At 50.4% G+C, this 24,903-nt stretch overlaps 1 protein-coding gene across 1 annotated transcript; it reads right to left on the reverse strand.

Annotated features, from left to right (window-relative positions):
* Positions 1-495: 495 nt before the first annotated feature.
* RPIA (ribose 5-phosphate isomerase A) lies at positions 496-20,452 on the reverse strand. The gene is made up of 9 exons (XM_061466304.1): positions 20,261-20,452; positions 14,931-14,991; positions 12,992-13,047; positions 6,489-6,548; positions 5,867-5,931; positions 5,493-5,561; positions 4,873-5,014; positions 3,600-3,699; positions 496-1,739 (listed from the first exon to the last, which is right to left on the reverse strand). The coding sequence occupies exons 1-9, from the start codon at positions 20,435-20,437 to the stop codon at positions 1,642-1,644; spliced, it is 828 nt and encodes a 275-aa protein (XP_061322288.1). The 5' UTR covers positions 20,438-20,452; the 3' UTR covers positions 496-1,641.
* Positions 20,453-24,903: the final 4,451 nt, after the last annotated feature.

Below are 24,903 nucleotides of genomic sequence, written 5' to 3' on the forward strand. Positions count from 1 at the left end.
GTCCCTTCCAACCTAAACCACTCCATGATTCTACATTAGGAGCCCAAGATGCATCTGAAAACAGCCCATGGCAAGAACCAGCAAATGGCTTCTGCAGCATCAGGTTTGCAGGAAGAGATATTCCAGTGTTTCCAGCAAAGTTGCACTAAGCACACTGGCTGCCATCCAGCCTACAAGTGCTTCAGAACTAACAGAAGAAATATGCAGGAAGGGGAAGATTTAAAGACATAAAAATAGCTCCATTTTGGTAAAAAAAAGGGGCTATAGTTAAATGCACAGGTTTTAGACACGCAAATTTAAGACAGTCTTGAGGCAGCTTCCAAGTGTTGATTAATTTAACTTATTTACCTTAAGTATGATGAAATCAAGTGCAGAAGGGTGAATCTGGCCTGGGTGAAGGCCTTTAAAGGAGGAAACTACAGCAGGAGTTAGTCTGAGGATGATCTCCCCCACTGTGCACAAACCAGTTGCTTTAAGAACCAAATTACCACCATGTCTGGTGTAACAGCTCTTTATTTCAACGTCTACAACACAAAGAGAGGGCTTGCATTTTGACCTCGGAACCATGCGAAGCACCTACACACTGAGAACAAGATACTGAACGAGTGTCTCTCTCCTGCTACATGTGGAAAATTCAGGCAGGAAGACTTCAGTTTTCCTGTGCGTTCTGCTCTATCCTTCCACAGATCAACCAGCTGCGAGGGGTGACAGTAAACCTTCATTCCAAACCACACTGCTTGCCACTGAACAGTGTTCCATGCTGCCCTGCTCAAATATGCTTCTGTAAACTTCACCAAGGACCCAGTCCTGCTCTCGATTTACAAGGACCAAGTCCCAGATATCTCCAGGTACAGGAACAGGCTTTCATCAGAGGTACTGAATGAATGGAGAGCAGATTTTGGCTCAAAGGATGAACGTCTCCTCCATACAGAGGCCTGGAAAAGCCCTTATAATGTCCCCCAGAGGGATGTAGAGACCACCCTAGGCTCAGAGAATTGTCACGCGCACAGAGGACAACCAGACATCCTAACTATTAAAAACCAGTGGTATAGAAAAATAAAAGGCATAAAATACTGAACCAAAAAGGTTCCAAATAAGGCATCAGCAGGTCCCGACTGGATGTGCTCCTGTTACGTACATCACCCATATGTTAGTAGGTACTAACATACTAACGTGATGTTAGTGCATCGCGTTCTAAGCCAGGGTGGTTAGGAACGATGCATTGGGATCGTATTCCTGACCTCAGTCACTGAAGCACTACGAGCAACCAGAAGGGTTCAAGTTCTCTTTGAATGCAAGGAAATAAAACCACACAAATCACAAACAAAACAAGGAGTATTCTTTTTGGTTAAGTATTCCTTAGAAAATCAAATAAAAACGTTAAAGCAATTTGTCAAAACGATTCTTTAAAAAAAGGACAACATCTCCTATAAAGTAAAAATATAGATATAGAAATAGAATAGATTTTCTGTTGTTGGTCTTTAAAAAACACAAGAAGACATTCAGCATCACGTCAGCGGATTCCGACCCACTTCCCATCATCCGTCCTCTGCAACAACCGCTGCTCATTTAAGGCAAGACGTCAGGTTGGCACCGTTACAGCAGGGGAATCAAAGTGGCTGGAGGCGAAGCAGAGGGGCCTCAGCGAGGCTGCTTCTCCCGCACGCTGACCGAGCCGTCCTCCATGCCGAAGTACACCACCTCTGCCATGTCGATGAAGAGCCCCGTCTCCACCACGCCTGGGAAATGAGGGTTCACACACTGGTTAATGCCAGAGACACCCCAGCGCGTAGACTCCTCTGCTCTCACCATGGTTTTGTTTGTTAAAAGGGACCAATGACTCCATCCGAGGTTTGGAGAGAGGAGTCCAACCTGGGTGATGTTGTGCAGGAAGCCCGTGGGAAGCCTCTCCCGTGAGGCCATCCCCAGAAGAATCATAAGACCCCAGAGCAGCTTCCAGTATCTGAAGGGGATCTACAGGGATGCTGGAGAGGGACTCTTCATTAGGGACTGTAGCTATAGGACAAGGGGAGATGTGTTTAAACTTGAACAGGGGAGATTTAGGTTGGCTATAAGGAAGGAGTTCTTTACTGTAAGGGTGGTGAGGCACTGTGAATGCCAAGGAAGCTGTGAATGCTCCATCCCTGGCAGTGTTCAAGGACAGGTTGGACAGAGCCTTGGGTGACATGGTTTGGTGTGAGGTGTCCCTGCCCATGGCAGGGGCTTGGAACTGGATGATCTTCCAACACAAACCATGCTGTGATTCTATGATTTTCAGCCACCTGATGACCCAGGCCAGCAAGAGGAAGCTACAGGCAGCCACAGACTTACCTGCTTTTCCTTTAAACACACGTAAAATCCTAACCTCTTAGAGAACACCTGGATCACACTTATTCCAATGTCAGCACTCAGCAGATCTAATGCTACTGCTTCAATCTGCAGCCCACTTGCAAATGTACTTCTGCTTGCATTTAATTATGGGGTGCTCCTAACTTCACGGTGATCACCGAGCCACAGCCAAGAAGGTGGGAAGAAATGAAGGACAAGGGTTAGGTGGCCAAAACCCTGCTATCACTACTGTATTTAGGCTGTAACAGTTCTGCTCCTCCACTTCTGGGTAGGGAAGATGCTCTTCTCCCCTTAGCAGGTCTGTATCTGAGCAGCATATCTTAGCAGGTCCGTATCTCCACACCAGTGTGATGGAACAGGTCCCATCATTTACCTTTCATCTCTCAACCAAAAGAGATGAAAGGAAAAAGTCCTTACAACACAGTATATTGCTGCTTTGTGGGGATGTTGAGGTTTGTGCAACAGGATCCTAACCTGTTCCAGCTTGCCCTGACAACACACAGCCAGTGACAGCAGTTGTGTTATGGCTTTCAGGGCAAACAGGTACCTGGGATAAACTCAAAGATAAAAGATACAAGAATATGTATTCAAAAGCTGAGCAGACTTGGCCAAGATCCCCAGGTGTGGCTGAGCCAGTCTATCTGCTGCTCCACTGAGGTTCAGAGAGTTCCAGAGACTTGGATTATCCAGAAGCAGCTCTGGCCTGGGCAGCAGGTCTCAGGGCAGGCAGGAGTCCTTGCAGAGAGGCTGTTTCACTTGCAAGCAATGCAATCAGCCACTGCTTCTCTCATGCACAGCAATATCTAGGATACATTACACCCTTACGGCATAGGAGTACACAATGGCAATGGGATGCAAAGCTATATGCAGGTCCTAGAAAATACTATAACTCGGTGTGAACCCTCCCTCCAGCATCCACCAGTGTGTCCATTAAAAGTCCCTCTCTAAACGGGCACACGGAGAGCAAGGATGAGCACAGCACTGGCGTGCCTAAGGGGGAACAGTGTCCTAAGTCACCCAGCATCACCCCAGGTTTCCACCACCACATGGAAATGCCACATGGGTACTGTTGCACTAATTCAGCTTGATTTCTCAAGTAGAAGCAGATGTAGGGACCAGGAAGGGGGCAGTAAATACACACACACATGTAATTCCTCTTATTCAGGGTAGGGTTCCCACGGTCAGGGTTATCCAGCATGGACCAAGCCTTAGCCAGCTTTTGGTTTTGTCTTTGGTATCACAGACATTACCTGGTATCATTTTTATGGCAGTGTTCACTTCACCCCATTCATGAACCTTGTCAAACTTCCAGTCCAGGATGAAGTTCCCATTGTCTGTCACCACGGGGCCCTGTGAAGCAAACCCACATGTCACACCATGAGCTCCTTGTCTACCGAGCCCAGCCAGGGACTGTCACAGCCCTCACTGAGACTACCATCACCACCACAACCATTTAGAGCCATCAATGAAGTAAATCAGGGCAGTCCACAATGAGCCTGTAAATAAAACCATCACCCAAGGCAACTGCTTGTTCCTTATTCTCCTTCATACAGATAATCATGCAGAAGCTGGAAAAAACAATGGAATTTCATCACTGCAATAGGGAATCCTTTTCCCAAGAGTAAAGATAGATCGATGTCCTAAAAAGGCTGTCACAGGCAACTGAACCCAAAGTAAGACCCCTCTGCCCCAGTGATAACAGCATGATGCCATGGGGAAGTTTTGGAGTTGAAGAACTGGATTTCAGTGTTCCAGATGTGCCCAGCACTCTCTCAAGCCAAACAGAAGGGGACATTGGGTCTTTTCAACAGACTGGGGCTGAGGACAAGGCATTTCAGCAGTGCTGAGCAGGATGTGCAACCAAGAGGGACCAGCATCCTCCAAGGACACAGCAACACTGATGTGCATTCCCCAAGCAAGGCTGGTCTCACGTTCAGAGAATGAACTTGAGTTTGCTCTTCTCAGGCACCTAAATGCAATCCCTAGAGCCTCTCAGGATTAGGAGCATTAAAAACAAGCCTTCAGGTGATATCTCCAGCCTTACTGCAGACAGCTCTCTGTTTCCCTTGCCACGCACTGTGGCTGGTGAAACCCTGCTGCCCAAGTGATGGGGCAGTGACAGCAGAGACAAAGCACCTTCAGTTTTAATTTAGTCTGGTTCTGTGCGGTATTGGGATGGAGCATGAGCTGCCCCCTAACTCAAGGCCCTCTTTGGCAGCACAGACTGCCCTCCAGCCCCCAACATCCCCACAGAGCAGTGGGTCAGACCCGGACTGTCAATCCCTCCTCTCCCTGCTCAGGGATGCTTGCTTCAGTAGACATAAGCCAGAGAGGCTTTCGATGAGCATCCTGAACACCTGAACATACACTTCCTTAACCAAAGTATAATGAGGGGAATTACACATGCCACTCGTGGGAGTGAAAGCCCAGATTTAATTAGATGAAAGGCCAGACCTCTGGTCCTCCATTTGCCCACGTTCAGATGGCTCCTTTGGGGAGGCTGGGCTGATGAGGGACACTCACTGCTTTGCTAACAGCCATCCGCAGCTCCACAGCACCTCCGAAGTTTTTGGTCAGGGCTCTGGTGACAGGGACGTAAGCCATGGGGATGACTTCGATGGGGATTCCCTTCTTCCATTGCTCCCCGAGGCTCTCTGACTTTTTCCTGAGGACATGGTTTGAGGTGGGATCAGAGTCAGGCATTACATTGCTAACACCATTATCGCATCACCTCTTGCAGACCCCTCCCCTGAGGGCACAGCAATTGGTTCACACTGATTAATGTGTAGGAAGAGCCAGTTCAATGGATGATTTATTCACTCATAAACCCTGTTTTGACATGTTTTGGACAAGCAGGACACACTGGTTTTATTACAGCCCTGCAGCAGTATGTACAGAAAGGGAAATCTGTTCTGTGCTGACAGTCACTGAACTCAAAGAGCAGAGCAGCCATTTCCCCACATTTCCTAAGCAGGCCCTGCTGAGCTGAAAATTAAGAAGAAAAGCTAAACTGAATTGCTAAAGCACTGGGAGTCAGGCTCTTTTCCACCTATTCCTGCTCCCTTGACCCACTGGAAGGAAAACAGTGGCCTAACACAGGACTATCTGAATCCTCCTACAGGACACAGGTGTAATATTCTCACCTGTAATCAGCAATGACGATGAAGCATTTTGCATATCCTGCAACTATCTTCTCCTGTGTCAAGCAGCCACTGCAAGGGGGCGAAAACAGAAATAAAATAATCAGAAAACATCAGATTGCTCCTCGATGTGCTCAATGGCTTTGCAATCCAGTCCCCTCTATCACGTTCTTGTTCATTTTGGTGCTGCCGTTGCCCCACACCAGTGCCCCTTCCCCTTGTCCCTCACACACACGTTGTCAGGAGCCACGTCCCATTGCAGGTGCATGCACAGTATCCCCTCAGCCTCTCCAGCCCACCCCAGACCATGGGCAGCCAGAAAGGGATGCTCAGAGGCCACCCGCCACCAGCACCGTGCACAGGACAGCAAGGCTCACCCGCCACCTTTGATAAGGTTGAGGTCAGAGTCCACTTCATCTGCTCCATCGATGGCAACGTCGAGCTGTAGGGGGTGGAGGAACTCGGTGTGGAAACCCCTCTTGTGCAGCACCAAGGCACTGCTCTTTGTGCAGCTCAGGATCCAAGCAGCAGGCGGAAATGACACTAGAGCTGGGACCACCTTGGTGCCAGCCTGACTATAGATCAGCATCCCAAGGGTACCAGCCCCCACTAAACCACAGGCATGTTAAGAGCAGGAGAAAGAAAACCCAAAACCTAATTGCTGGCCTGCAAGGACATCACTTTAGCTTCTAGTGTCACTTAAGGACCAGCATGCAGGCAGGGAGCTCACGGGGGAAATCTTGGTGAGAGTTCAGCAACACAACATCCCTGTCTCAACCTGGAAGAGATTCCGCCTGTAGGGAACCCAACTCAGCAGCCTATTCACTATCTAGAGCATCAAGCAGTAAGACCCGGGCTGGGGAAGAACATAAACTAAGCCATGTCCTGCAGCGTGGCTGCCTACACTCATGTCCTCAGGGGAGCACAAAGGACCCTGGTGCTTTATGAAGGACCAGGTTAGAGGAAGGTCAGGTGAGGTCTCACCTCCATGGTCCTTACCTCTGGATGTCGGTCCAAGTCACTTAGGGTTAAGCCGTTCTGCAGGATCAGCTGACGGGCCTGTGCACCGAGAAGACAGCAAACACCATTTACCAGTGGCAAACACCATTTACCAGTGACAAACACCATTTACCAGTGGCAAACATCATTTACCAATGGCAGGAAAACAGACTCGTGGTGTCAATCCTTCAGCTGCAGCAAGGATGGATTCTCCTTAGAAGAGCTCCACTGCTCCACCCTGAATCTGGAGAGGCTGCAGCCAGCACTAGGAATACATGGCAAGGAGAAAACGATGCTCCCACACCAGATTAATTTAAGCAAAGGAAAACCCTGCTGCTGATTCGAACTAAAAGGCTCAGATGGTGCAACAGGACTCATGGGTTCAGGTCTCTCTGTACTAAATAGCAGGAGGTCCCATCAGCTTGGTGGGAATGGCTTATATCTAAGCATTAGAGCAGATATGGGGGTTTTGAGTCTTGTGTTGTCTCAGCTTGGACATCATTCTCCTCCACGCACATCCAGCCCCTCTGATTCCCTTCAGCTGAAAAACGGGAGCAAGAAGATGAAGTATTTACACCACAGTGATGCGGAGCTAACAATGAAGATACTTTTCATATTGGAAACAAGCAAGCAAACAAACAAGGTTATAAAGAAACGTCCAACCCGTGGAAGAAGAGTGGGAAGCTTCTGAAACAGGTAGCTCCAATCTCTTTTACTGAAGTGGCTGTATATTTCCCTCTAGTGGCAATACAACACAGAGCACCCCCAGTGACCCTCCACTCATCCATCAGTTTCAACAGAGACTGGTAGGATTGTTTAGGTTAAGATCATCAAATCCAACCGTTAATCTAGCACAAACAAGTTGACCACTAAACCATGTCCCCATGTGTCACATCTACGTGTCTTTTAAATATCTCCAGGGATGGAGACTCCAACACTGCCCTGGGAACTTGTTCCAATACTTGACCACCCTTTGGGAAAGAAATTGTTCCTAATATCTAATCTAGACCTCCCCTGGTGCAGCTTGAGGCGGTTTCCTCTTGTCCCATCCCTTGTTCCTTGGGAGCAGAGCCCAGCCCCTCCTGGCTCCATCCTCCTGTCAGGCACTTGTAGGGAGCCATCAGGTCCCCCCCGAGCCTTCTCTTCTCCAGAGTGAACCCCCCAGGTCCCTCAGCCGTTCCCCATCACACTTGTGCTCCAGGCCCTGCACCAGCTCCGTGCCCTTCTCTGGCCCCGCTCCAGCACCTCAAGGTCTCTCTTGTAGTGAGGGGCCCAGAACTGAACACAGGATTCGAGGTGTGGCCTCACCAGTGCCCAGCACAGGGGGGGATGATCCCTGCCCTGGTCCTGCTGCCACCCTGGTGCTGATACAGGCCAGGATGCTGTTGTCATCTTGGCTGCCTGGGAACAAGCTGCTCATGCTCAGCTCTGTCCATCAGCACCCCCGTGTCCTTTTCCACTGATCAGCTTTCCAGCCACTCTTCCCCAAGCCTGGAGCACTGCATGGGGTTGTTGTGCCCCACGCGCAGAACCCAGCACTGAGCCTTGCTGAACCTCATTCAATGGCCTTGACCCATCAATCCAGCCTGTCCAGGTCCCTCTGCAGAACCTCGCTGCACTCAGACAGATCAACACTCCCTCCCTACTTGGTGTCACCTGCAAACCGACTGAGGGTACACTTCCCCCCCTCCAACAGGAGTTCCAGCTTACAGAACCTCGAATTGGTTTTCTGCATTACAAATCATCACCTGAATGAGACTCCCTGCTTGTCTGGACTCTGCCCAAGTCTGAACTCCACACCATGCTGTAGCTTGACCAAGAAAACACAGTGCAATAGCCTGGATCAACCAATTCCCCTGTATTTTACCCACTAACACAGTGCATTCAGTTGCATGTACTGGCATCCCAGAAGCATTAAGACAAGTTAGCAAGTGGTACTGCTGGCAATGAGCTATGATCTGAATTGCTTACGGTGGCATTTCATAGCATGCAGTGTTAACTCCCATGGGCTGTGGACTCTTGACTGTGCCCTAGGTTTGCCCTAAGGACTCACGATATAACAAGAATAAAACCCAGTGGGTTTCCACTCATCACATGGCGTCCATGAAGAGGGATTTCAGGAACTGAAAGCACTGAAAAATCACTGCGCTGCACATGCAGGCCCCATCCTGAACAGGCGTGGAGTCAGCAGTGTGGGAACAAGGTGGCTTTCTTCAGGCTCTCTGCTTGGAAGGCAATGGAGCAGAGCAGCAGGAGCCAAAGCAGAGCTGCCACAGCAGGGGAAAGGTGATAACTGCCCAGCACTTGCCAGGAATGGTCTCACTCTGTGCTCTCGGCACACATCCAGGTGAAAAGGAGAAACACAAAAGCCAAGGGATAGATACTTACCCTGGCTCTAGCTTTGCTGGTGGTGATGGAATAACCCAACCTGACAACAAGGAAGGGAGGAGAACAAAAACCCACTGAAACCAATTCTTCCTTGCCACCGACCTCAGGCAGCCATTTACACCTGTACATAGCAAAAATAGGATGCTGTTTTGCTGACCTGGGAGTGCTTCAATCAGGACTGGTTTGGGTCTAAGAGATGGCAAAAGATAGGAGGCAGCCCTGTGTCTGGGGGATATTGGGTCCTACAAGTGCACGATCTACCTTTTCCCTTTCACAGCAACCTTTTGGTTTTAGTGTAGCATTACACAGGCTATCCCAACATTTCAGGGCAGGACAGGCTCCAGCCCGCAATCACTGCAAGAGCTTTCATCAGTATTTTCTGTAAGACCTACTAACTGATCTCAGAGCTCCAGGTTCCAATGGGACACGTTATGTCCGGATGGGGATCATTTTAGACATGTCAGAGACAGACTCTCAGTACAGTCTACAGATACAACAGAAGGACTGATAAAGGTTAAAAAAAAAGGAAAAAGAAAAGTAGTTTTTACTGGTTTTGTCTTTTGCAGCAGTTTGCATTGTACCCCAGTTGGCCACTGGTTGTTTGCAACAGCCAGGAAAAGAGCAACTCCCATCAGCCCATACCCTCACTTAAAGAACACCTGCAGGGTAAGAGGATTTTAACTGTTCATATAATCATAGACTCATTTAGGTTGGAAAAGACCTTTAAGATCATTGAGTCCAACCCTTACCCCAGCACTGCCAAGGCCACCACTAACCCATGGCACTAAGAGCCACTTTTACACATCTTCTACATACCCCCAGGGATGGGGACCCCACCACTGCCCCGGGCAGCCTGTTCCAACGCTTGACAGCCCTTTCAGTGAAGCCATTTTTCATACTATCCAACCTAAACCTCCCCTGGCCTTTCTTGTCGATGGGCATCACACTTGCTAAGTCCAGCCAATGGGATCTTCCCATTGAGCCAGGACTGCTGGTAAATGATGGGAAGTGGCTCACTGAGCACTTCCACCAGTTCCTGCAGCACCTTTGGGTGGATCCCATCCAGCCCCATAGACATGTGTGCGTCCAAGTGGTACAGCAGGTCACTGATCATTTCCCCTTGGATTACAGGGCTTCATTCTGCTCCTCATCTTTGTCTTCCAGCTCAGGGGGCTGAGTACCCCAAGAACAATTGGTCTTGCTCTTCAAGACTAAGGCAAAGAAGGCATTAAGTACTTCAGCCTTTTCTTCATCCTTTATCACTGCTTTCCCTACCATATCCCATAAAGGATGGAGATTATCCTTAGCCCTCCCTGCATTGCTGATTTATAGATACCCTATTTATTGTCTTTTATGGCAGCAGCCATAGTAGTTGGGCTTTACCTTTTCTAATTTCTCCCTGCATAACCTCCCAACACCCTTGTAGTCCTCCTAAGGTTCCTGCCCCTTCTTCCAGAGGTCATAAACTCTCCTTTTCTTCCCGAGTTCCAGCCAAAGCTCCCTGTTCAGCCAGGCCGGTCTCTTCCCTGATGGATCACCTTTCGGCATACGGGGATGGCTGCTCCTGTGTCCTCTCAGATTTCCCCCTTGAAGAACGTCCAGATTTCTGGACTCCTCTGGCTTTCAGGACTGCCAAGGGACTCTGTCACCCAGGCTCTTAAACAGGCTAAAATCAGCCCTCCAGAAGTCCTGATTCTGCTGACTCTGCTCCTTGCTTCTCCAGGAGTTATAAACTCTTACCATGGTGTTATTGCTATGCCCAATACTCTCACCATGGCCATGCCTTGCTGGCCTTCCTCCTGATTCTTACCCATAAACACTCAAACCTATCATCAGCATCATTAAGCTCTAGACAGTCAAAGCACTCCCTAACATAGAGAGCTAACCCACTTAACATACAGAGCTAACCCACCTAACATACAGAGCTAACCCACCTAACATACAGAGCTAACCCACCTAACATACAGAGCTAACCCACCTAACACACAGAGCTAACCCACCTAACACACAGAGCTAACCCACCTAACATACAGAGCTAACCCACCTAACATACAGAGCTAACCCACCTAACATACAGAGCTAACCCACCTAACATACAGAGCTAACCCACCTGACATACAGAGCTAACCCACCTGACATACAGAGCTAACCCACCTAACATACAGAGCTAACCCACCTGACATACAGAGCTAACCCACCTAACATACAGAGCTAACCCACCTAACATACAGAGCTAACCCACCTAACATACAGAGCTAACCCACCTGACATACAGAGCTAACCCACCTAACATACAGAGCTAACCCACCTGACATACAGAGCTAACCCACCTGACATACAGAGCTAACCCACCTGACATACAGAGCTAACCCACCTAACATACAGAGCTAACCCACCTGACATACAGAGCTAACCCACCTGACATACAGAGCTAACCCACCTAACATACAGAGCTAACCCACCTGACATACAGAGCTAACCCACCACCTCTCCTTCCATGCCTGTACCTTCTGAGGGGTTTATAGCCATGCACTGCAGCTCTGCCCACCATGTTTCCATGATGGCAGCTCTGTCATAGCTTTCCCACTGTGCAATGGCTTTCAGCTCCTTCTGTTTGTTGCCCATGCTGTGTACATAAGTACAGATGCACTTCAGTTGGGCTGTTGATTCCATCCCTTTTTTTGGGCTAAAAGACCCAATTCCCACACGATCATTCTCAGGGGCTTCTGTGGTTTCTAACACATCAAAATTCTAACCCTGGTGAATTTGCTGCTGCATGGATTTCCATCCCCTACCTCCACTAAGACTGAAGGACCTCACTAGCACCCTATCCCTCAAACACTGGTGTGCTGCCCCCAGGCTGATCGCTGGTGAGTCTGGTTTGATCCCATTGTCCCTTCAGATGTAGATTAAACCTCTTTCAAAGAGCCCTGGTTACTCCTGCACAAAGATCCTTTTCCCCCTTTGCGTCTGGTGTACCCCATCTGTCACCAGCAGGCCTGGTGCTGAGTAAACCAACCCAAGATCATGGTGACACCAGGCTCAGAGCCAGGCATTGACCTGCTGGCTCTTTCCTCTTTCTTCCCTCATCATTCCCTGCAACTGGAAGGGTGGAGGAGAACAATCAGATTTTGGGGTAATTTAGGTTGGTCTCTATCCACCCTCCACGTCAAAGCAGGGTCAGCTACCAGGTTACTCAAGGCTTTACCCACTCAGGTCCTGAAAACCTCAAAGGATGGACTCTGCCCAGCCTGCCCCACTGCCTGATTGTCCTTTAGGTGAAGAAGTTGGGACAAAAGTACAACCCCAAGGTCCACACCAGGACCATGAGGATGCATGCCCAATTCCTAGGGTGGAGCATTGCCACCCAGCCTCAAAAACCCCACGGATGGTCCCCACCATGTCACCTCTTCCTCTCCAAAGGGACCAAGGTAACATCTTGCTCCTGTGCAATGTGTTCCCACCTCAGGGAATAGAGGCAGAGAAACCAAAGCCAGTTGCCTGGAGGCATGGAAGCAGCTCAGAAGCTTCCCCAGCACCTCTGCACTTCACCATGTTCTCCCTGCAAACCTCTCAAGAGTTGGCATGGCATGAACCAATTCCTGCAAAAGCTGTGCAGCAAAGGAAAGATGAAGCTTATTTCTCTTCTGCAATTGCTTATAAAAGCCAGTTCATGCATTTCAAACCCTCCTGAAAAACACAAGCTCGCTATTATTGCTTGCAGCATGCTTTTTACAGCTTTCAGGGCTTCATACAAAACCAAATCAGACTTAAGTGTCTCCAATGTGTTCTGCATTATGAGTCTGGTTCACCACTAAACAGCACTCTTCCACAAGCGGGATGCAGAGCAAGCCACGTACCAACACTGACATGACCAGTGTTACCACACTGGTTTGAAACACACCTCAAAGCATTACAGCATCCCTGCGGTTCAGGTCAGGGTAACACAGCACCATCACCATCACATCTATCTGCAGGCTGCATCACAACTGCTTTCACTGGTGCTTTCAGTTAATCACACCACTGTAAGCCAGCCCAGACAGCGGCGTGGTTCCCTCCCACAGCCAAAGGGACGATCCCCTGTGTGAGTGCTTGCAAAGGAGGAAAGCTCTTACCTGGAAAGACGTCGGGATGCAGACAATTGTCAGGTTCTCCTCTTTAACCCGCTCGGCTGTAGGGAAGAAAAGAAGTCTCAGTTTGTTGCAGAAGGTAAAACACCACCAACTATCACTTTAAGAAATCTCAGTTCCGAGCAGCCCCTTTGAGTGAATCACTGCAATTACTTGCTTGGCTTGCAAATAACTCAGGCTCCAAACACAAACAGGTGCCACCCTGCTTAGGCTGAGGCTCTGTTTCCAGGGTCAGAAGGGTCTAAACACCCACCCTGGCTCAGCCCAAGGCACCACGAGCCATTAACCTTTGTGTCACCAGCAGCAGAAGAGGCTCGTCAGCAAATGTCACCTGGGAAGTAAGCCCCATTCCCCCCTTTCACTCCATTAGACAGGTTTTAGCTACACTCCTTGTAAACAGCAGCTGTCTGAAAGGTTTTCTGGCTTGTTGCCTTGGGGAACAACACATTCATTTATTATAGAACATTTAAATATATGGCAGGGAAAGGACTAATAAAATACAGTATTCCATTAAATGGAAGGAAATATTTCCTCCCCCAGGTTAACCTCAAATGACTAAAATCTATTACTAAGATATCATTATGGACAAAATGTTATTTTAGTAATTACAATACTTGGGCACAAGCCAGCAGCCCAGGTGTCAGAGGCAGCTCCCACACCACAGCAAGCACTCGGGCTGCATGCTCCATGTAACGCTGCTGTGGAAGGGCTGAAGATGCAATACGTGAGGCCGCGTGTCGTTACAAACCCCATCCCAGTGCTAATGCATTCAGTTGACATGGAAAGTCAGAATGTGCGGCCTGGAACAGGCACTCCACTTTAAATACTGCACCCATTCATTCAGAGATTGATTCTGTGTAGTTGGGAGTGGTGGCAAGACTGAGCCCAACCCAGAAAGCTGAACCGCAGCTCCCAGACAAGTAAGTGTACTTCAGACACAGTGAGGAGTGAGGTGGGTGCCAGGGGCAGGCACAGCACCATCCTTTCTGCTCCCCTGCAAAGCAAAGCACTGCTACGCTCAGACCTCAGCACCACCTGCCCTCTGTGGGTGACACTGCCCAAGGGAGCTGGAGGTGACAAGGGGACCTCCCAACCATGCAAAGCCACACATGTGGGACACATCGAGCTCTGCTTCCAATGAGAATCCCCCTCTGCATCCAAGCAGGACCCTCAGGAACAACAGACCTGACCCTGTGCTCCAAATCCACCACGGCACCCCCTGCTGCTCTGCTTTGCATCCAACCGAAGCGGGACAAGGTACAGCACCTCCCCAGGCAGATTTGCCCTAGGGCTGAGAGTGCCCTGTGAAGGGAACCTGAAACCTCTGTAATGAGGCATGAGGATAATTGCCCTCATATTCCCGTTGCAGAAATGCATTCGCTTCACTTGAATATGTTGCTGAAATGTTCTGAATCACACCTGGAGCAAACCTGCACCTGGGGCAAGCAGGTAAACCTAGCTACGAGGTATGAAAAATGCAGTGGGATTTCACATTCCTTTTTGCTACACCTCATCAGGACCCTCAATGTGAATAACGTGGATGCGAGCAATCAACGTGAGCTGCATACAAATGGGTTAACGGAAGCAGAGCAGCTGCATGGCCCAAAGCCACAAAGCAAGTCAGGACTGGGGCAGAGCTGGAATGAAATGCAGGAGTTCAGCTCCAGTTTGTGGCGGGTGCCAGAAAAGCGCTTTGCCTGGCTCTATGGGAGAGCAAGTGGTAAATCATTACCTCCTCTGGACTCTCTGTGCAATATATTTGGAGAACAAGACCCAGTTTTAGCCTTCAGCTTCAAGGAGGAGACAGCAGTCGGTGAACAGAGCTGACACATCAGCTCTAAGTCAGCATCCAGATGATTTAGCATGGTTTTGATGTAGCTGGGGCAGCCGGGCAAGGGAAGGGATAGGAAGAGGAGCATCCTACCTAATCGATGCACCGCGTGGACTATCGTAGAACCACTTCCAATCCCAAGAACTTGATTGTTCTGCAAACCAAAGAGAGACAGAGGAGAGCTGTTACTGGGGGCTCGGCACAAGGGCTTCCTGCTTTTCCTGGCAGATTCAACATTATAAACACATGCAGTGGATCCTTGCTCGGAGATGCACACTGACACACATCACCTTAGCACGCTGCAGGCAAGGAAGGGAACACACTGCCAGCGAGGGCACAACCCTGTCTGTGGCTAAGGGATTTTAAGCTACTCACCCCCTTATTAAAGGGCACTTATTAAATACCACCCTGGTCTGAATCTCAGGGTGTTCAATGCACACTCACTGCTGGTTGCTGGCACTCCATGCATCCTCTCCTGCCGGAAAGCTGGGAGTTTCAGACAATACCGCAGAGGAAGAAGCTGAAAGAACCTCAAGATAACATCTCCCAAGGAAGCCACACAGTAAAAGTATGGGTTTGCAGCCAACTGTATTGTTAGTAAACAGTACACATGCACCAGCAGCTGCTCCTAGGGAATAAAAACTGCCTATAGGAGAGTCCAGCTGCACACTTGAAAGATGGGTGAGCCTGGCAGTATATAATGAAGAGGATCCTATTTTAACCACAGCTCAGCCCTGGCCTTTCCCTGCTTATGGTGTGGTTAATGAAGGATCACTACTATCTCATCCATAACACAGACATGCCTCTAAAAGGGGCTGCAGGCTCATGGTGGACGGGTTCAACTGTGTTACCTCTCAAGAGGATGCCCTGCCATGTAGATCTGTTTATTATCAACTCAGTCTCACTGAGAGCTACCCGCAGCCTCTCGTGCACTTCCCGTTTTCAATGTCCTTCCCCTTCTTTGGATGGGATCCAAAGCTTAAATTGACTTAAGGAGGCCCAATATCACTACAGAGACTCCAGATGAGGAAGACCTGAAGCCAGCCAGAGATGCAGGCACAGAACTGGTGTGCGTTATCTCTTGGATATTAGACAGGTCTGGAACTCTTTCTCCATGTGCAGCAGATCCAGAGTTCAGCAGCTATGGAAAAAGCCACACCTGCAGCATTTGAACCAGCTCAACTCTTACACAAGCACACAAGCTGGCAAGGTGGAGCTCAGGACAGGTCATACTCCCATAGGATTAATGATTTCCCTCGCTTATGCAGGTTGAAAGCTCAAAGAAAACAGAGTTCTCCAAACCCCAGCACACAACCCCAAGGACTCGGCTCATATCCCAGCCCTCAGTAACCACCGTGACCCTGCAAAAGGCAGGGAAAGCAGGAGATGGCTTTCTGCATGCTTGCAATGGTGCCAGCAGAAACCAAATAGCTCCCAAGGTTCCTGAGTTTCACCTGCCCCATGGACGAGCCAAGTGTGGCCAGCCAAGGAAGGGGAAGCAAAGCTGCATGGAGGCTGGTGAGAACACTGGTGCTGCATGTCCTAAGAGACTTGTTTTGATCAGGGAAGAGGCAATTTCTTCTCTTTGCCCTCATTTCTCCCTGGTGAGACAGCTTCTTGGAGCAGCTGGATGGCCAAAGGGATGGCGAAAGCCTCCGCATCAGCCGCTCCGCTGTAATGAAGAAGGAAGAGCTCACAAGGGTTCCAGCCCATGGCTGGCAATAAGCTTGAAGGTATTTATTCAGTGATCACAGAATCAACCAGGTTGGAAAAGACCTTCAAGCTCATCCAGTCCAACCACTGCCCAGCACTGCCAAGGTCACCACTAACCAATGGCACTGAGGCCTCATCTCCACGGTGTGTGAACACTTGCAGGGACGGTGCCTGGGCAGCCTGTTCCAATGCCTGAGCACCCTCTGGGGAAGGAATTGTTCCTCAGCTCCACCTAAACCTGCCCTGGTGCAGCTTGAGGCCGTTTCCTCTTGTCCCATCCCTTGTTCTGTGGGAGCAGAGCCCAGCCCCTCCTGGCTCCATCCTCCTGTCAGGCAGCTGTGATGAGGGGAGAAGCATCCTTCCTTAGGCGGGGGCAAGACCTTGGGCTAAGTGGGTTTCGCAGATGAACAGTTTAAGCCAGTCTAAACTGGTGCTGTCACAGCCCCTGCCTTACTGCAGCTCCCACCTCTCCCTCCTCAGCTCCAACCCAGCCAGACCAGGGGCAAAACCAGCCAAACCCCTTTAAAACAGGGGCAGGACAAACAGTGGGGAGAAGCAGAGCACAGGGTCAGTGTGCAAGGGGCAGGACCAGCTCACAGCACTGAGGAGCAGCGCTCCATGCAAAGAAATAAGTCATTTCATGTTGTTCTACTAAAACCCCAGCAAACAAAACCAAGCACAGCTGAGGACCCATGTATGGACTCTGGGAGTGGAGTCAGCAGCAACCACAGCACTTCCTCAGCTAAAGAAAGGGTGTAGAGATGCTGCTTGGCATTACAGATGTGGACAAGACAACGCACATGGAGTGGGTATCAGCAGCACCACAGGGGCTGGTGGGTCCAATGTAAGTTTATGCAAAGAACAGGAGATAAATACAGTGCAAAGCCCAAAGTTTCCTCTTATAAACGCTCAGTCCACCCATCTTTTTACTTCTAACAAAGATGCTGACAGGGCCAGGGCCTGCCTTCAGAGCTGATGCATAAATGCAAAGCCAGCTCTGCCCAAGCAGCTTATGGCTCTAAAGCCCCAAGCCCTGTGCCAGCCCCACTCCTCCGAGCTGTCAGAGCCTCACAGCCCATGACTTCTGAGGTTGGTCACTCAGTGTCCACTCCAGTAGTGGGAAGCTCTGTGGGTAAACACACCAACCTGGTTTTAATAACAATAATAACAATTACTGTTATTATATTTAATAATACAAAGAGAGAAAAGCTCTTTCCTAATTCCCCCCTCCCCAGTTTTACATCTGCTGCAGGCTGCATGAGATGCAGGCACGGCTAAGGATGGGTGAGAAGGAGAATGCCAAGTGAGGACCCTCATCCAGTACCCTGGTGCCATGGATTTACAGCACCTTAACCTTTATGTCAAGCAAAGAGATTTGTCCAACACAACCGAACCCTGAAGTCATTGATGTCCTCCCACGTCTCTGCCATGCAAGGAAGGGAATCTGCAGCTTTGCTTTTGGAGATAACAGTGCTCCCACCGTTAACAGCCAACAACCACACACAAAACTCTCCCTTACAAACAGCAACTGCACCCTGACAGTGCAAACTGGAAGGGAGATGGGTTTTCTCTGATGGCTGAGCCCCCCTAACTCCTTGGTGGTGCCTCGAACCGGCTTCTCCACCACTGCTTCGAGCCAGGCTGCGCACCGAACATTGCGGTATTACCCCAGACGCTGCCTGTTTGACTTATTCAGAGGGGCACTGAACTTTAATCGGCTGCAACATGGCCAGAAACATTATCCCAAGTCTGCTTGACCATACGGCAGCACAAAGGCCAGTATTTCATCAGCAAAAGTCCAAAACGAAGAGTCACCTTTTGTCCCAAATCAAACCAGATAACCCACAGTACAGTCGTGCCTTGGCTCCGCACCTTGCAACACGAGCGCTTCCTCAGTGTGCAATTTTAGGGCTTGCTTTGGGTAAAAAAGAGGGGTTTAATGCAACTACCGGTCCATTGCCCAGGCTCCCTCACCCCACAGACCGCCTTTGAGCTTGCTGGCCTGGCAGGGGGTAGGTCTCACATATGTAGGTGTGCTCTCTGCAGGGAGGTACAGAGTGCTCAGAGGAAGAAGAGGCTGCAATACAAGTGAAACATTATGGGGCATCAGGGAAGTCACCAGGATGCTAACCTGGAAGGGGGAAGCAGGAAGGAAAAGGAAACTCTCCCCCCCCCCCCCCCCCCCCCCCAATCAACCTTCTTGGCACCGACTCGAAGCCAGTTTCATCACTGCTGTTGCAACAGCACTTGCACAGCAAACACTGTGATAAACCAGTGCGTGACTTTAACCGTTGATCTCCCAAGTGTTCACAATCAGGCTGTGACAAACCTCAAGCAGATCCAGTCCTATCTGAGTTTCAAAGGTTTCATTAAAACCCCTTGCTGCACTCCACTCCCTGCAGAGGATAAGACATGACCCCCTGGTAAGGGGCTGTTGCTCTTTGCTTGGGTGCTCAGAAACAGGGTGCAGCAGTGGAGCATCCTGGACTTGAGAAAAGGAGATGGACATGGCATTATCCTGAACCCCCGACACAGCCCAGGTTGCAAGAGGGTGCATGGTGAATGCTTGGAGATGCAGGACATTGAGCCGTGCACTGGGCAAGCACTGATGGGAAGGGAAAAGCAGTTTTCTCCCTTCTCTCCAGGCTAAAGGATCGCAATCCAAAGCAAAGGAGAAATAAGCTCAGTGGGACACAACAGTCCCTCCTTGCATCCCAGGACTGTCCATGCTACAGGGAGAGGTTGGGTTGTGCATGCACCCCATGCACCTCAGAGCTGCTCCATGCACTGGAGGGTATCCGTGCAGCCCAAAGTCCAACCATGTACCGGCAAGCTCCGTGCACCCCATGGTCACTGTGGAGGTCCCTGCATCCCCGAGCCTGTTCCTGCAACCTGGGTCCATCCATGCACTAGGAGTCTCCGTGCTCCCTATGGTCACTCCATGCAGTGTGGGGTCCTTGCACCACAGAGCCTGTTCATGCACTGGGAATCTCTGTGCACCCCATGTCCGCTACATGCATTGGGGGAGTGCCGGCACCCCGGCGCAGCTCCGCACACCCTGGGATCAGCCCGCGCACCGGGAGGCTCCGTGCACCCCGTGGCCGCTCCTTGCACTGGGTGTCCCTGCACCCAAGAGCGTGTCCGTCCACCCTGGAGCCCGTCTGTCCACCGGGAGGCTCCGTGCACGCCGTGGCTGCTCCGTGCTTTGGGGGTCCCCGCATCCCAGAGCTTGTCTCTGCACCCTGGAGCCCGTTCGTGTTCCGGGAACGCTCCGTGCACCCCGTGGCAAGCTCTGTGCTTTGATGGGTCCCTGCACTCCAGAGCCTCCCCTGCACCCCGGGGTCCGAACGTGCTCCGGGAAGCTCCGTGCACTTCGTGTCCCCTCTGTGCTTCGGGGGTCCCTTTACCCCGGAGCCCGGCCGTGCTCTGACAGGCTTCATGCACCCCGTGTCCGCTCTGTGCTTTGGGGGTCCCTGCACTCCAGAGCCCGTCCATGTACCCCGTGGCCACTCTGTCATTTGGGAGTCCCTGCACCCCGAAGCCCATCCGTGCTCCGAGAGGCTTCGTGCACTCCGTGTCCGCTCCGTGCATTGGTCGGTCCCTGCACCCCGGAGCCCCTCCGTGCTCCGGGATGCTCCCTGCGCACCGGGGGTCCGCGCCCCCCGTTGCCCCCCATGCCCCGGGCAGCGCCGGCGTCCGTGCGGTCTCACCTGGACGTGCTTGTCCACGGCCGCGCAGGCAGCCAGCCGCTTGGCCTCCTCTGCCATGGTGCCGCCGAGCCGCCCGCGGGTGAAGCCGCGCCGCCACGGCCCCGCTCGGAGCCTCCCCGGCGGCCGGGCGGCCAGCGCCGTGCTGCGGAGCGGGCCGGGCCGGCCGAGGAGCCGCATGCCGCCACGGCCCGCCCCCGGGGGGGTCCCGCTCGGGCTGCAGGCCTGGGCCGAGCCGGCTCCCTTCCTCCTCCTCCTTCTCCTCCTCCTCCTGGAGGCTGGGACTTGTAGTGCTGCGCGCTGCGAACTACAGCTCCCACAATGCATGACCGGCCCGCCGCAACACCGGAGCGACGTGTCCGGGTGATGTCTATGCGTACGTACACACCTATAGCGGGTTGGGCTGGGATGGAGAGGCTGAGGCTTTGCCGTAACGCTCAGAGGAATGGGAAGTGTCCCTGCGGGAAGTGCTGAGGAAGAGAGAGGGTGGCTGGGAGACCTGCACGGCACAGGGAGCTCTGGGATTCACCTGACCTCTGGGCTTACGGAGGTGTTAAGGAAGAGCCTTCCTTGGATGTGTACTCAAACTTTGTAGCGTGATGCAGATCTCTAAGGGGTTTTTATGTCCATTGGGGATTAAGGAGTGGGGAGCCAAGGACAGCCCTGGCTGCGAGAGACACTGTGTCACACAAGTAGGAACACTGGTGTGACAAAAAGCGCTGATCCCCCAAGCATCACGTTATTGACCGTCAGTCACTAGTCCTTCTCCCTCCCCACAGGAGGGTCAGGATAAAACCCAGTTGAGGTTTTCTGCCCTGGAGCACACAGAGCTTTCTCCTCCTTCCCCCCATATTTTTTTTTCCCCTGTGAGGGTGCTGAGGCGCTGGCACAGGGTGCCCAGAGAAGCTGTGGCTGCCCCATCCCTGGCAGTGCTCAAGGGCAGGTTGGACACAGGGGCTTGAAGCAAGCTGCTCTAATGGAAGGTGTCCCTGCCCGTGGCAGGGTTAGAACTGGATGAGCTTTAAGGTCCCTTCCAATTCCAACCACTACATGATTCCTTGATTCCTCACACACGCACACACCCCCATCCTGGGCTGGCATCTGCTTAAACTGTTTCTGAAAAACATGAGAGGCAGATCATAGAGAATCAGAGAATGGTTTGGGTTGGAAAGGACCTTAAGATCATCCACTTCCAACCCCCTGCCATGGGCAGGGACACCTCACTTTAGACCCTGTTGCCCAAGACTCTGTCCAACCTGGCCTTGAACACAACCTTCGAGTCTCTCTCCAGAGTCCTGGGGTGACTGTGAACGGTCATCTCAGCTTCTCGTTCTGCAGTCCCAGAGCTGCAGGTATTTGCCCCTTACTACTCACTCCAATGTGCAGAGAATAATATTTTCTTATGACTATAATAATTCTTACTTTATTTGCATCACAGAAAAGCCGCTGTTGGCTTCTTTATTTTTAATCCTGTGCATGACTGACTTGTTGCCAACCTCAACAATTCTGCTGTGATTTTTAACGGCTATAAACGTTTCCTTTTGTTTTCACTCCAGGCTGTGAACAAAGGGCTGGCAGTTCAACAAAGACTCTGTTACCGTCACCCACCCGAGTTATCTCTGTCCGGCAAGGCCTTACCTTTCTGTACAGAGCAGGTGACTTGCTATTAAGAGCAGCACGTGGTGCCTATAGAGTCATTCAGTGCTTTCTGCCAGCTGGCAACGATCTTTCCTGGAAGTTACACGCTTTAAAGTGTAAACACACACATCTAGTGGGATGTATAGTTTGGAAAGAATCAGAGCGAAGCGCTGTGTTCTTCCATGGTGCATTAATGGTGAAACTGAACGAGCAGCTGACGGGGTTTGGGGTTATTCCTGCAGTATCCTCAATGTTTGACCTCTGACTGAAACAAAAACTGGTCAGTGGCATTCCACACAGATCCCAGAAGCCCATCCGTACATCTCTTGAATCCCACAGGAGCAGGGAGCTTTATCCCAGAGGTTAAATAAGGGCTGAGAAACCTGTTTGTACCCTCACAGCAATGGCTGATGACTTTGGCTTGAAACACACCTTGCAGTGTGTCTACCCAGAGGAATGCAGACATTTCCACTGCTAGAGAAGGAGTTGTTCTGTTAGAGATGTATCTGAATATGCTGGTGAGCTGCAGTTTCAGTGAATGCAGGAAAATCATTCATTTATGGTATGCTGAGCCTTGCCTATGCACAAAAATGTGGTGCTGGACATCTTAGAAATGGATTTTCTTCTAGCTCTCTTTGCAAGCAGCTCAAAGTCCTTTTATATAAGCCAGTGTTAGTCCTGTGTCAAAGCCCGTTCATGAGCCACCTCTCATCCTCTCTGCTGCTGTACAGAGGGGTTGTTTGAACCTGCTCTGTTTGAACAGACATTCTCCTTGTCCAACAGGGTGTTAACAGCGAGGTGGATTCATCCCAGTGAATGATGGATGAATCCACCCAATGATGGATGGAGCAGCTTGGACCATTGGGCTGTTGAGGGCGGCTGCATGATTCTGGGTGCTGAGTTCTGCATCTGAAGCTGAAATTACAAGCTAGGAAATTACACACTAGCTGAGATAACAGCTTGTTGTTGACAGAAAAGGATAATCCTGCTCTTCACTCCTTTCATCTGCCAGCCACATTCAGCCTGGGTATGGGGTTTGGCATTCCTGTACCCCTGTGCTGATTCATCTTGACACATAGACAAAAAGCCCCAGTTTCTTCTTGCCAGGTGAATGAGGTTGAACTGGCTCAGCCAAACCTCACCCATAACATCTCTCTGAAGGGGAGTTTTGTAACTCCCCTTCCAGAGCTGCTCTGGTCTAAGACAGCACTGTCCATAAAAAGGAGCATTCCCACCATTTACCAAGTTTTCCCGCTACTTCCATGTGTTTGGAGCTGGTTTTTTCCTGAAAGGTAAAGCAACCAGCAAATCAAGGTCAGTTTTCCTTGCCCTTTCCTGAGGAAGGCAGCAAGATCAGTCAGTTAGAAGTGGGAAGGCTGTAGGACCATCTACTGTGGTGGATTTAGCCCACCTTCTACCTGCTGCAATAGTGAATACTGAGTGAAATCCATGGGCACAGCAGACCCTGGATGTCAGCTGTGTTCACCCAGTTAACTGCATGTCTGTCTCATTTGATAAGGCATGAAACAGCTGAAAACCAACCAGACCTATGAAGGTAAAAATTCACCAGCACACTGCTGGAGAAAACAAGTGGAAGGTTGAGTATTTCTAACTCACCTTTCCAGATAACCTCTCTTTTTACTTGGCAGTGGTTCTCCAAGCCTGTCATGTCCCAACAATTACATTCTTGCTACCTAATTTTTTTATCCTGTAAACTCCATTCCAGTTTGGTGACATTTCTTCTGACTAATACCCACTTCATAGAATCCTAGAATGGCTTGGGTTAGAGGGGAGCTTAAAGCTCATCCAGTTCCAAGCCCCTGCCACGGGCAGGGACACCTTCCACTAGAGCAGGTTGCTCCAAGCCCCTGTGTCCAACCTGGCCTTGAACACTGCCAGGGATGGGGCAGCCACAGCTTCTCTGGGCACTCTATGTCAGGGCCTCAGCACCCTCACAGGGAAGAACTTCTGCCTAAGAGCTCATCTCAGTCTCCCCTCTGACAGGTTAAAGCCATTCCCCAAGCCCCTCTCCAGCTTTCTTGTTAGTCCCATTTAGGCACTGGAGCTGCTCTAAGGTCTCCCCTTAAGGAGCCTTCTCTTCTCCAGGCTGAACAAGCCCAGCTCTATCGGCCTGTCTCCAAAACAGAGCCGCTCCAGTCCTCTCACCATCTTCATGGCCCTCCTCCGGATTCACTCCAGCAGATCTTCACGGCTTGTCTCTGGTTTCACCTGTTGGATGAATTGCTTGGTTTCATTCGGCTTGTGACAAGACATCAGCAGGGGTGCTGGTACACTGATGTGACTTTTTCATGGTCTGGGATTCTTGTCGGGAAAGAAAGGCTGTAAGTGACTATTTTCCAGGCAACTCCGAGTGGCCCTTGGCACAGGGCAGCCACGAGGTGGCACGCTGGGCTTTGGCTGAGAGCAAGTTATTCAGGAAAAGCAGGCAGATCTCTAGTGGAGTTACATAAAACACCATTCCCATTAACATCCTTCCATCCTGCAAGAACAGGCGTTGATTTCCACATCAATGGCTGGTCAGATTTCAAGTTATTGTCATATGACTGAAATAGATCTCTTATGTCAGTCAAAACAGAGTGGAGAATGTGAGTCATGCTTTGAAAAAGGAGGAAGTTTGGTTTTTGTTGGCACCATTTTTTAATACAGAGAGAAAATGATACGGCTGTAGTGCCGTGTTTGCCTTAAGCATTTGTGAATAACATTGTCTATGCCTTAGAGAAACGTTTCCAAAACAGAAAAGGAAGAGCTTTTAGGTTACAACTGTTAATCCTTATGCCTCAGTGGTAAGGAATCTAGGAGAAGTCTAGCAGAAAATGTGTACTGTCATGAAAAACTGCTAAAGTACCCTAAAATAAAAGGCTGCACTTGGAAGACTGCTGATCTGGGGTGGGGAGTGGGAGGAAAATGCAAGAAGGTGAGGTAATACTCATGTGTGTGATGGGGACACTTGCACAAGGCTGTTGTTTTGCCTTAAGAATAATAAACCT

Source organism: Pezoporus flaviventris, unplaced genomic scaffold (genome assembly GCF_033815535.1).
Source record: "Pezoporus flaviventris isolate CSIRO_AGI_PZ_B2104156 unplaced genomic scaffold, CSIRO_AGI_Pfla_v1 ptg000002l, whole genome shotgun sequence".
Classification (NCBI taxonomy): Eukaryota; Metazoa; Chordata; class Aves; order Psittaciformes; family Psittacidae; genus Pezoporus; species Pezoporus flaviventris.